Source organism: Chamaea fasciata, unplaced genomic scaffold (assembly GCF_029207755.1).
Source record: "Chamaea fasciata isolate MVZ Bird 193981 ecotype frontalis unplaced genomic scaffold, bChaFas1.0.hap1 SCAF_4, whole genome shotgun sequence".
Lineage (NCBI taxonomy): Eukaryota > Metazoa > Chordata > Aves > Passeriformes > Sylviidae > Chamaea > Chamaea fasciata.
In genome coordinates this window covers 14,774,954-14,787,772 of record NW_027094089.1, presented here as the reverse complement: position 1 = coordinate 14,787,772, position 12,819 = coordinate 14,774,954, and the positions used below count along the sequence as shown (strand labels likewise).

Genomic DNA, 12,819 nt, shown 5'->3' with positions numbered 1-12,819 from the left:
TAAAATAAAGAACGCTGCTTTGATTTTTTTATGTCTTGATCTGTTGTATTGTCTCTTGTCATTTCCTGTAGTGTACAGGTATTTGATAATGGGATGCTCACTAGTTAAGAGTAGTTAAGAGAAGATGTTGGAAAGACTTTTTTACTTTTAGTCATAGAAGGAAACCAAGTCAGATCATAAGGAAACTTCAGTGAAACGTATCCTCTTCTGTGAGGCCTTGGATGATTTGAGTCGTGATTACTTTTTTTTTAAGCATTTCATACTGATAATGTTAAATGAAACCTTTTAGAAAAATCTGAGTGCAGAAAATATTCTTTAAGACTGTAACTACTAACCTGAGGAACAACGGCAGACTGTTCTGGCAGGTTTTTTTCCGAATTATCCTGTACCATCTAATAACAGTGGGACATCTCAGGGGGTCTACTGACAGAATTCAAGTGCATAATCAAGCTTAAAATCTAATGGAAGGCATATTGTCCAAGTGGTGTTTGTCCAAAAGTTATGAAGTGTCTTGGGAGAAACAGATCAAGTAAAGGCAAAATTGAAACAGTAGCTTATGTCATGTACAGTGTTCTGTGAAATAGGTATAGATTGCACCTCTTTGAAATGGTTTATTGGCAGAGGATGGTCTAAGCACATCTGGGTGCTCTGCTCCTGTCCTCCCTGTAGAAGCTTTCACAATCTTCTTGTTCAAAAGAGAGCAAACTACACAAACTGATTTACTTACCAGAGCAAGCTGGCAATGAGGGTAATTTTTTTCCTGCTAGCATGAAAAGAAGCAGAAACTCACTATTGTTTAAATGGTTTAAATCTGGACCTGAAGGTACAGATTTAAAGCCATCAGAATTTGACAGTATCTTCTTACTTGCTTTGCAGAGCATTTGTTTTCAGAAATTAAATCAGTGCTGACCTTAACCTTGCATTCTCACAGCTAAAATTGGACTGAAAATAAGCAAGTAAGCATTGACCCAAAAACAAACAAAGCTCTGTTTGAAGTTTCTCAACTATTCTTGAAAAGTGTTTGGAAAACTGGTTTTTGAACCAGCTGTCTGCTTGCAGTGAGTATACACGGTATCACTCAGTGAGTTTACTGAGTATTTATGGAAAAATAGGCTAGTACTTTCCCAGAAAGACAAGAAAAGCTTGTTGTCCTGGCTCACTTCCCTCACTCCATTTTTGATCACCCATTCATTATATTCATTATATTCAATATTTTATTATATTAAGAAAACCTGGAAACCAGGGATTACCAACTGCACAAAATTGTCTCCATCCTCAAACCCAGACAAACCCTTTTCAGATTCCTGGTGTTCAGTTTTATAGTAAAATTCAGTTTTTGACCAAGAAAACGTAACTGCAAAGCTTAAAATTAGTTGTCTTTTTGATCCTTTCATGTCCTTTTGTCCTCTCCATACTATTTATAAAGAAAGCTGTCAGTATAGTGTGCTTCATCATACAGTTCATGACGCCATCTCCTACTGCCACTCTCTGATTTAGGCTTTTCTGAAAACCTGGCTCAAAAATGTCACAAAATGGAATTAAATTGAAGAGTAGCAGAGGATTCTCCTCAGTGTGTTTTTCCCTTTCTTTGGCCTCTGAGATAATTGCCTTTAAATTTTTGACTCTTCACATTTGCTTTTCCATTTCTTGGATTTCAGGATGAAGACTAGGCTGAAATAGTTTTATTGACTTGTCAATGCATAACTGATAATACAATGAAGATATTACTACACTCACTTTTTTCCTGCCATTGCTCCTTGCTTTTCCATTTTCAGCACAGCTGCAGTGTTAATTGCTAATTGTTGGGCTTTGTAAAATCAGCCAATGCTATAAATTCTGAGTAGTAATGACTAAAATCTGGAGTCAATTATGTAGCCAGTTTTGCGTAAGGAAGAGGTGCACCATCACTCTTCAGATGTAGCTAATGGATTCAGCATTGTCACCTCCTAACAAAAAAAGCTTTTTATTTTTCTACAGGAAAGCCAGATGGTTTCTATCTGTCCTTCATAGCAGATTTGACCTTTAAATGAGAAATCATCAGGGACCGGTGATTCATTGGCAGACAAAGGATTCAGCAGGCATTGGAGCACAGTGTCCTAATTGACTGAGCTCTGTTTCAGATGTCCATTGATTAAAGAAGGTGCTGCAAAGATGCTGTGTTATAGGCAAGGTTATTGTGAGCACAGACAGCACAAATACCTGGCTCCCATAAGCAGGAGCTTATCTGCTGCTTGTCAAAGTAGCCCTATTCATTTTGGTACCACTTTTGGAGAGACACAAAAAAGGATAAAATCAAACTGTCCAGAAGAGAGGAAAGTCATCTGACTGTGGGCTGTAATACTGAGAGAACTCTCTGTTTACAAGGCTGTGTGAACACTGATGAGGGCTTCATTGATAAGAAAATGATCAGTGTAACTGTTTGGAAACTAGCAAAAAGAGAAAGCAGATACATTTTTTGGTTGGTTATTTTTTTACTTTAACATATTTCATGTTAAAAAAAAAATTACCTTTATTCCACAGGTATAAAAGCTGAAGCAGAGATGTGACTGGAGGTACAACAGAAAGCTTCTGAGCTACCTTGTTTCTGAACCTGAGCTTATTTTTCCAGATTTTTTTCATGTGGCTTGTAGTGAAACTCACACTGCTTTCCCACCCCCCTGTGCTCCCCAGTCAGCCAAAGGATAATTGAGAGTTCAGTTCACGTTAGTGAAATGGAAAGGACTTTCTAAGTTGGAACTTGATAAGCCTTTTTAGGCAGTGGATATCTGTCACTTTTCACCTGACCAGAAATAGCAGTATTTGTTAAAAGGTGGTGCTAGGAAATCTTCCTGAGATTTATTAACGTCAGCAGGAAATTTACAACAGAAGTAAAGTCACTTCTGCTGGATTAGAGTCTGTTCATTTTAGTAGTATTTTTTTTGCTGCTCCAGGGAGGTTTATGCTTTGTGAAAGTGCCACATTACCATGGAGCTTATTTTGCTTTGACAGATGTTTATCTCTTTGTCCATTTGGGTAATGATGCTGCAGCTGCACACCCAGCTTTTTTATTTCGAGGCTGTTGATTTTTCATGCATATTAATTAATTTCAAACTACTGAAAAAATACAGAAGTTGGAGTAAACACCAAAACATGAACCAGGTGTGAGAACACTTTGTGCTCCTGTTTTATATCACAGTCTTTAGTTGATTGTAAGTTTTTAGCCAGAATGATGAAATTCTGAGCTGGAACAGTGTCATCTTTGAGTACCATAGTGACTGATTCTCATCCCAGTTCTCAAAGAAGTTCAATTTAGAGATGTTCACTAATATCTTTGTTGTCTTCTATCATTAAAAAAAAAAAAAAAAAAAAAAAAAAAAAAAAAAAAAAAAAGAAGCCTACATGGGCTCGTTTTGAAACCACATTTTTTTTCAAATTGAACCCTTGGAAACAAAGACTGTTGTCAGAATAGCCTCTCAAATGAAGTTGTTCATGCAAATAAAGCATCTGAATAGTTTGTGGTGTGAGTTGTTTGGACTGCAAGCAACAGGGATAGCAAGAAACTGTTTACTGAAAAAGATGAAATGCGATAAGGATTAAGCCAGACAATGCCAATTTCTGCCACGTGAATATTGGATGCTGACTACTGTAATAATTACAAGGCAAAACAGTAAAAATAATAATGAAAAAATACTATGGTTTTTTCTTGTTTTGCTGTTAATTGATCTTTGTCTTGTTTCAGTAGTGCTTACATCCAGTGTATACTGTAACCCGCTGGAAACAGACACGGAAGTTTCTCTATAAAGCAGCTGAAGTTTCAATGAGCAATCCCATACTAGCGTGATAAAATTCTATAAACATAAGTAGTGTTGCTTAATGTTGCTGAAAGAATAAATACTAAAGCACCCACCAGTCTTCAGAATGTCTAACTTGCAATTTGTCTGAAAACTAAACAGCATTAACTCTCATATACATATATTATATGTCACCTTAAAATTCATTACTACAATCACTAATTCTGAAAAACAGAGCTACGAGTGGCCATGAAATATGGATTTGGGGGCTGCCCTGAAGATTATAAAACTTTCCACAGAATTTCCAAAGTTTGTTATAACCTTGAGCCTTAAGTACCTAATCCATTTCAGGTAATGTTTTACAAGTGAAAAGATGCTTGCTAGTGAAAAATTCCTAAGTTCACTATGGTAACTGTGGTCTATACTGTACAGTAGGTCTGATTTGAGGACAAAAGTCCAGACAAATCTGCCTTTTGCTGGAAGGAGAGGGCAGCCTTGTGCTTTGGGAACAAAAGGCCCAAGTGAAAATTTTGGAACTCTGCAGGGAAGTGCACTTACTCACAGTAGTACTACTCCCAATTGTGTTTTCATATGATTTCTCAATCCTAAATATGTCACACTTCCAAAAATACAAAATATTCAAAGACAGAGGGTTGAACTTGGAGATTCACTCAACTGAATGAACACACAGGCCTGCCCATTTTCTCAGATCTTTAATTACCATTCTTAATAAAATGGTTAGTATTTTCTTGAATATTTCATGTCCTCTTTTTGTCATCCTTTTTTTTTCTACTTTACAAAGCTTTGTGGGGCATACTGTGAGTTTTCTGAGTTTTCTGTGAAATCAGCTTCATAGGACATCTTTGATGCCATTTTCCAAACAATACTCATTTTAGTTCTTAAAGACACTTCAAGTAAAAGAATGGAGTCTGAGCTTACCATCAGTTAACATTGCCTGTTATTCTGGTAGATGTTTCACTCTTCCCCTCTGAGTTAGATTTTTGGGATAATCATAGTGTGAAGTAGTGTTTCTTTCTTTTTGTTCCTGTAAAATATTTTTCCCCTTCTTTGACTTGCTACCTTGCTACATTCCCATTTTCTCTGTGATTGTGCTGCAAATGATGGTCACCTTTTTTCATCAGCAGTCAGTTTTAATGCAGGGCTGAAAAACTTTCATGCAAAGGTCTAATACTGGGCATAATTTCATCCTTCTGCTAATTGTGAACTGATTGTAAGATCTAACCATGGCTGAATTTCTTTGCACATGTATCAGTGTGCCCAGTGTGTTTTATGGGAAGTGGGTTTAGCTAGTTATTAATTCCATAGAATGAAGCTACATCTTAAAAAAACTAACTGCGAAAATTCTGAGGTCTTCCATGAACAAATTAGAAGATTGCCAAAGTGTTTGATTACTGAAGTTGTGTAAAAGAGTGTTACAGTGATTTTTCTTTTCCCTTTTTTTTTTCTTTTTTTGAAACTGGAGTTGGTGATTTTGCTGAATTCTCATTAACATCACCTTTTCTGTGAGCACTAAATCAGACCTGAAACAAACCTCTGCTGTAATTTGGGGCTGTATTTAAGCTTTTGCATATTTGCAAGCATGTGAGTAGTCCAACAATTTCCGTTGGATTCTACTGTGTGCATCATTCACTGTCTAAAACTTCTGATGAGGGAGTTGATAAACTTCCTTCTCATCCTGTTTGTTATGAAGATTAAAGTTCTTCATGACAAGAACTTCTTGGAATAAACTGCTGAATCTCTCACTGGTAACACGCTTCATTGAAAGTTTGAACTTTTTTGGCTTATCTGTTCTTTCATACTGATCAAATGTCTTTTTGAGAGAAAGCTGAGGAAGAATGCAGTTTATGCTTCCTTCAGGCATATCAGCAATAGAGTTTTAATGGTTTTTTGAATGAAGAAAATTTATGACTGTAGAACTCTTTTCCAACCTAAAGGATTCTATAATTCTCTAGTCTTTCCATACTGTGCTGGCTAACTTAGGCTTTTTATTGCAGTGCTAATAAAAAGCCTAAGGACACAGAAGGGCACTATTTTGGAATATGCTGCCTTTTAAAGGAGCACAAAGTTATACTAAACTGAAATCAGTTAACACTCAACTGAAATCCTGGAGCATTTTTGCTGTCATTAAGAGGGTGGTTGAGTATGTGATATCCTTGGTGCATAGAAAGCATACAATATAGGATACGAAGGTAGGATCATCTCACAAATTCAACCTTATTATGAAAATTCTTGAAATAACTTGGCTCACATTTTTGTCAATGGCTAAAAAATAGTGAATTAATGGAAAATGTTCAAGACAGACTTGACTCTGTCTTGAAGTCACAGCCACAAGAAGGTTAAGAAACAAATCGTTTGATATTTACGTACATGAGAGAGATTTCTGATTGACAGCTCTTTAATATAAAATTTTTAATGAGCTTAACTGTTTGATGGAAATTGGACAAATTCAGATAGAAAATAAGTCACAGTTGTTAAACAGTACAATTAATCATTGAAACCATTTAGCTAGGATGTGAAACATTCTGACTTGGCATAAAGATAGGGTAAAAGATCTTTTGATACCATTTTACCTAGTTCATTATGGAAGAGGGTGAAATACTTGAATATGATGGTCTCCACAAGAGCTTGAATTGTTCAAGATTTATCTTTATGACAATAAAGCATGTGACTATATGGCAGCAATAAATCTTCTACAACTAATACGAATTTGCTGTGCAATTTACATACTGTTACCAGCGCTACTTTGCAAGGTAACTAGTACTTTAAAATGATGGCCATAGTATTGCTTAGACTGCTAGATCTAGGCTCATCAGAAGAGATTTCAAGGGGGAAAAGGCTAAAAAAACCAGGCTCAGTGGAGTTAAGGCTGGGCTCCACTATGTTAGGGAAATTTGCTGTCTGGATCAGTTCTGAACGATTTTCTTGGAATTAGGTGGAAGGCACAGAAAGGTATTTACTGCCCCTTCATAGATGTTCTTGGCATTGCCAAGATGGAGATAGGAAAATACAGGTATTGTTATATCAGGAAAATACAGGTATTGTTATATTCTTAATTACTCTGCATTCAGCTTTTAACTCATGTACAAGTTTCAAGTACTAAGCAGACTGTGTTACTGGTACAATGTTGCTGTCAAAAAAACATATAAGGGGTAGCAGTGTCTCCAAGCAAGTGTCTGTGGGCAGTGGATACAATCGAAGTTAATGAACTTCACACACATACCATATAAAGGTCAGTTTTAAAAGAGTTGATTTGCTCGCACTTTCCTCCCATTCTGTATTCTTTATTTAACTGCCTTACAGTTTCTGAAAGACAAACATTACCTGAAAGCAGATTTAGAGTAATGAAGTATACATCTTTTCTAAAATTATTAGGATCATCCAGACTCTCCTAAATTTGTATATAATATGCAAAGGTCTCTGTTGTTTCTCAAGCAGCATTTAATTCTCTAGTGAATGTTGAATGTTATCTCTTTTTCTCATAGCATTTAGTTCTGCTTAAACTTTTTTTCCAAGTGCTTCTCTTGACTTTTTCACCTTGAGCTTTGAAATTACTAGTTTGAATTAGGGGACTGTTTCTAGCTTATTTAAATAGTGATCTTTTTATTAAAGGATTTGAAGTAAGGTGTTTTAAATCACATTGTACATTTCCAATAATCTGCTGTAGCTAAGAAACAAGAGAGACTCTCCACTAAACAGCCAAAATCACTCTGCTTCTGTATACATGGATAGAATAATGCATGGTTTTAACCGCTGAACTAATTTTAGCCACTTCTGCTCCTGTTCCAGGTGCAGGACAAGTTTCGTTTGGACCTGTCTGATGAAGAAGCTGTCCATTATATGCAGAGTCTAATTGATGAAAGTGTCCATGCTCTTTTTGCAGCGGTTGTGGAGCAGATACACAAGTTTGCACAGGTGAGGTATTTTCTTCTCAGTCACTGGAGACCAGCTGTGATAGCTGAGTAAACCATCACAGTAAGTAACCTAGTAAGAGGTTGTGAGTGGTAGGTTTAAGGCTGTATGTTTCACTGTATGATGTTTTAATTCATTTTACTACAAGATAGTGAAACTGTGTTTTAGTTGTAAGGACTGGAGAACAAGCTTGTAGAGGTCCTGTAAAATTTTTTGAAGCACCTTAGCAATCACGCAAGGTCTGGCATCGGGAACAAGGCAACTTCCGATGCCCATCCAGGCTGGGGAATGAAAGACCAAGAGCAGCCCTGCCCAGAAGGACTTGGGGGTGCTGGTGGGTGAGAGGCTGGACATGCCCCAGCCATGGAACTCACAGCCCAGAGAGCCAAACGTGTCCTGAGCTGCATCCAGAGCCCTGTGGGCAGCAGGGGAGGGAGAGGATTCTGCCCCTCTGCTCTGCTCTGGTGAGACCCTGGAGCAGTGCATCCAGCTCTGGGGTCCCCGCACAGGAGGGACAGTGACCTGTTGGAGCAAGTCCAGAGGGCTGGAGCACCTCTGCTAGGCAGGCAGTCTGAGGGAGGTGCGACTGTTCAGACTGGAGAAAGCTCCAGGAAGACCTTATAGCAGCCTTCTTGCTGATGATCTGAGTTGACAACAGATTATTGCCTCTGTTATTTTTGTTACTACAATATACCCCGTATGAAGAATGAAGTCATCTTACTCTGTGCTGTCTTACTACAATACACAGTAAGACAATAAAATACTTGATTCCCATGTTAAATAAAACTGTGTTCACAAAAGCATTTCTGCTTTGAGTTTCCGATGTTTTGGTTTTTCCTTAAAACGATTTGACATTTGGTTGGTGTTTATCAGGGATTTAAGATAATACACTGCCTTAAGTATTAGACCATGACAAGAAATGGAATTAAGAGGGAAAATAAAACTGCTCTGAAAAGCCAGTCATTATCCTGGTTTTTAACTGATTCTTTCTTCAAAAGGCTAGTCAAATTCTGATATGAACTAAGGAGAACTATTGTTATGGCTGTCCATTCTGCTAAAAAGTATCTGTTCTTTTCTTCAAACTTAGTTTTTATTTTGAAGAATTGCACTGTGGTGCAGGATGAAAAGAAATAATGTCTACATATTTAATAAAGGGGACGTTTTATGCGATGTGAAAAAAGGAAGTGTAATTATTTGTATTACTGTAATTCACTATGGATTACTTTGAACTTCGGATGGAGGATGATAATTTCATAAGAAAAAGTGAAAAATGCCTGGCATCTGCCTTAAGGTTCAAATTAAAAAAAAAAAAATTAGAAATTTTCAAGATTGACGTTTTAAGTTTGTCTAGTGTATTGTGTAGGCCTTTATTCTCATCACATACTGATGGTCACTTTTTAAAAAACATGTCTTTTTAACTTCACTGGCCTTAGGTGACTGCCACACTCTCCCAGGTAATTGTTACTGTGTTTGTGAAAGTGTATTAGTAAGTCAGAGTTTACAGGTTTGATTCCGGTAACCTTTTCTTTTTCCATTCAGGCTTGTTTTTGTTTGATCTTTCTTCAGTTCTTAACCCTGCTTTTAAAATCACAGGACAGATTTGTTTACAATATTTAAAAGTACTCAAGAATGTTACTCCAGGTTTTCTCTCCAGGTGGCTCTGAGCAACCTGGTCTAGTGGAGGGTGTTCCTGCCTATGGCAGATTAGTTGGGATTAGTTTATCTTTAAGGTCCCTTCCAACCAAACCATTCTGTGATTCTGGCTCCTGGGAATGGTGTTCTAAGCAAAAAGCTGATACACATTCCATCAGGCACTGATTGCATCTTCCATTCATATTTTTGGGAGTTTATATGCAAGCCCACTGGTGTATGACACTTTGGATACTGAATAAGCAGATGTGACAGCCACTAATGTAGGCCTGATATAGTTACCTTAGTCTGGGATTTTTTACCTCTCTAGCTGACCCATCCTGAATTTCAGCACAGAGACGTTTTTCTGAGGCTCTGTGCAATCTTTGTGCACTGCTGCAGAGCATGCAACCTGTGTGTTTCAGCTTTCCTTTCTGCTTCAGGCATCTGGTGCCTAGAATGAAAAACAAGTATCTTGATTTGTAAGTGCAAGGCATCTCATGACTCCATGTGATGATAATTTTGGAGTTCCAGTTACTGCCTTTATTCATACTCTAAAAAAATTTAGGCTTGCAGGCTTTCTTCTGTGAAGATGCTGGATTGCAAGTGGGAGGAGAATGCAAAAAGAATAGACAGAGATTAATCAGTTGACAAGTCTTAAGAATCTGTGTTCTATTAATATATTTCAAAAAAATCCAAAACTTAAAAAAGACCCGTTAAAAGTAAGTATAATTAATGTTTGTTCTCTTTATATTATGGGTGAAATAGGCTGCTTCTTAGCAATAATTATTACTTCATCAGTCAAAATCATTATCCTTCCTTTTTGTCTGAGTCAGTCTTTAAGAATTTGCTGCTGTAGTCTTCATGGAGTCTGCAAATTGTTAATTAATGGGTCTTGAATTTGCTGTAAAGGGGTCATCTTACTCAATGGCCAATTGAAGCTTTCAATTTGTTAATCTAGAATTCTGCATTGAACTGCCAGTGGCCTTGTTCTTCATAGCATTATAAGTTGTCTGGAAAAAAACCCAGCACTACACAGGTGTTATGGCACAAGTGTAAACAGCAGATTTGGCCTAATGCCACACAATATTTCATTTAAAATGCTGTTCAACACATTTTTTGTTTATCAGTAGGTATTTATTCTCTTACTGCCTCCAAAATAGGCCTGTGAGGAATTTGTGCAGTCTACTGCAGCACTTAAAAGCTTTTTAACAAGGTTGGTTATTATAGTAACCATGGTGTTTCAGTATTCTGTATGTCACTCTGTAGGTAAGTAAAGCTCTTGGATAAAGTACTCTAGATGTTCTGGAATCAGCTCAGTATTGTTCTTTTATAACAATATTCTAAATTGTTCTCAGTTTACAGCTGTGTTATGAAGCCTTTAGTTTCTAATGTGTCTCTAATCTGTTATCAGATATTTTACAGACCTTTTCATGCACTGCCTGTCTCCTTAATGGTTATCAAAAAAAGTTGTCTCAAAAGTAAATAAATTCAACATTTAAAATAAGCTAATTGGGATGTACAATAGTTCTCTAGAGGAGGAAAAGGTGCATACTAATTTTAGTGATACTAATGAAGACTGGATAGCCATTTCTCCCTGGAGAGTAATTTTAATTTTAGCAGCATTTTTTATTTCTGTAGAGGAAGGAGAAAATCTACAGTTCAAGTGTATAATTTCATGTTTTACTTCCCTTGTGAATTTACAAATCAAGACAGTTGCATTCAGGGCTGAAATGGTAACCAGTGATTAGAAAAGTGAAATCTTGTGGGATGCAGCGTGTCTCACCTATAGTGTAACTGTACAATTTTGGGGGTTTATTAATGCTTGGCTGATACCTTTTTAGGAGCGAACTCAGTTTCAGCTGTAGAAGTTGCATGGATTTAGAGTATCTCCAGGCTGTAACCACAGTGCTTTTGCATCACAGAATGCAGACACCTCAGCACAGTTTCTGTTTTATTTCATACTGGATGCCAAAGTAAGATAGGGAATGTCTACCAGCAGGACTGTGTGTCTTGGGTGAAATAATTTGTCAAGGGGCATAGAGTTGGCTTCCATGCTTTTTCCCTTGAAAGGTTGTGAAAATCATCTACCCGTAGGCATTTCACCATGTTTTTAATCACAGAGTTCAATTTGTGCATAGCATTTGTTTTTTGAGAGTAAACCAGATTGAGTAATCTCTGTGCTGTTGTGGTTTTTTCTTTTCTTTTAGTATTGGAGAAAATAAGCTTTTATCCTGGTGATGGTGGAAACAAGCAAATGCTCAAAACAGAGACTTTCTCAAGCCCTTGTGGACTTCACCTAACAGCTTTGGAAGGCAAAAGCTGCAGACTTAATATTTCGAAGAACTGAGAAGTCAGAAGGTAGAGAAGCTTTTTGAGTCTCTGTTCATTAAAGGTTTAAAACCAACCATTTTTTAAAGGAAGATGATTGTACCATCCTTGGGAGCCTCAAAGATTGAAGTAAGCAACTTCCTCTCAAGCCAAAGATAACTGGAAGAGGCTGAATTTAATGGTGAATTCTTGTACGTGTTAATATATTTTCTTATTTAAAATAGAAGTAGATGCAAAGCTAAAGCAGGAAGGCTACAGTTTCTTGGTGCAGAAAAACCCCTCACAAAACCACAGCAATCCCCTCTCATCCCTCCCCACCCACTTTGTTCCTTGAATAAGTTTGAAATTTAATTCATATGATCATTTATTTCTGCCTTGGGCAATGTTATCTTTTAAAAAGGACAATCATTTTATGCCTGCTTACAAAAGTGTTTTTAAGTGCTAGTAAGTTATCCCAGCGGTAAACAGACAATTAAATGATCACTAACAGGCTCAGCAACGGGAATGCACAAAGAGCAGTTCAGTATTTCATGCTTTAAATGTTTTCTGTACAGTGATTATATATTCTTCACTCTAATAAAAACCTTTGTTGTTGAAGTCTTGAGCTGTTCTGTTTCGTCTTTTTAATCTTACCTGCTGAGACATGGCACACTAGAGGATTATGTTTGTAACTACTGTCTTTTTGCAAAGGTTTTCACTTCTCAGTTTACTTGATGCTGGAATAAGGCCACTCACGAAATAACTTCTGTGTCACATACTGAGTTAATAATTAATATAGTTTGTATGATCAGTAAAGTAATTAGCGCTTCATAAATGTGTGGCTCTCTTCAAAGGGTGCTCTAATAGTCCTGTCTTTTTTTAAGTAACATTTTAAGTCAGAAGAAATCCGTCCCAATTACAAATACAAGAGAGTCTGATTTGAATGTGAATCTGACCGGTATTTGTGAGTCAATTTTGCTTTGTGCTTTTCTCCCTTTTTTCCCCTGCATGTGTGACTTAAGAACTGCATTACCTTAGCTGTTTAATGCTCGTGGTTGTCTGGGGACACACAAGTGCCACAGAGGAACCACAGTATTACCTCTCTTGTCTTTAGCTCATTCTTCTTTGGAGAAGTAGTAATTATCATTTTCTTGTGGTTTTTGGGTTTTTTTGTTGTTAT

The 12,819-nt window shown here is 37.0% G+C and overlaps 1 protein-coding gene across 3 annotated transcripts in view; it reads left to right on the top strand.

Moving 5' to 3' along the window:
* The window catches only part of PIK3C3 (phosphatidylinositol 3-kinase catalytic subunit type 3), a 68,665-nt gene extending 56,408 nt beyond the window's left edge, over positions 1 to 12,257 (top strand). For all 3 annotated transcript variants that reach the window (XM_066180882.1, XM_066180881.1, XM_066180880.1), the window contains 2 exons: positions 7,578 to 7,703; positions 11,540 to 12,257. In XM_066180882.1, the coding sequence (XP_066036979.1) occupies positions 7,578 to 7,703; positions 11,540 to 11,554 (141 nt within the window). In that variant the 3' untranslated portion in view covers positions 11,555 to 12,257. The remainder of the gene's footprint in view (positions 1 to 7,577; positions 7,704 to 11,539) is intronic.
* Positions 12,258 to 12,819: the final 562 nt, after the last annotated feature.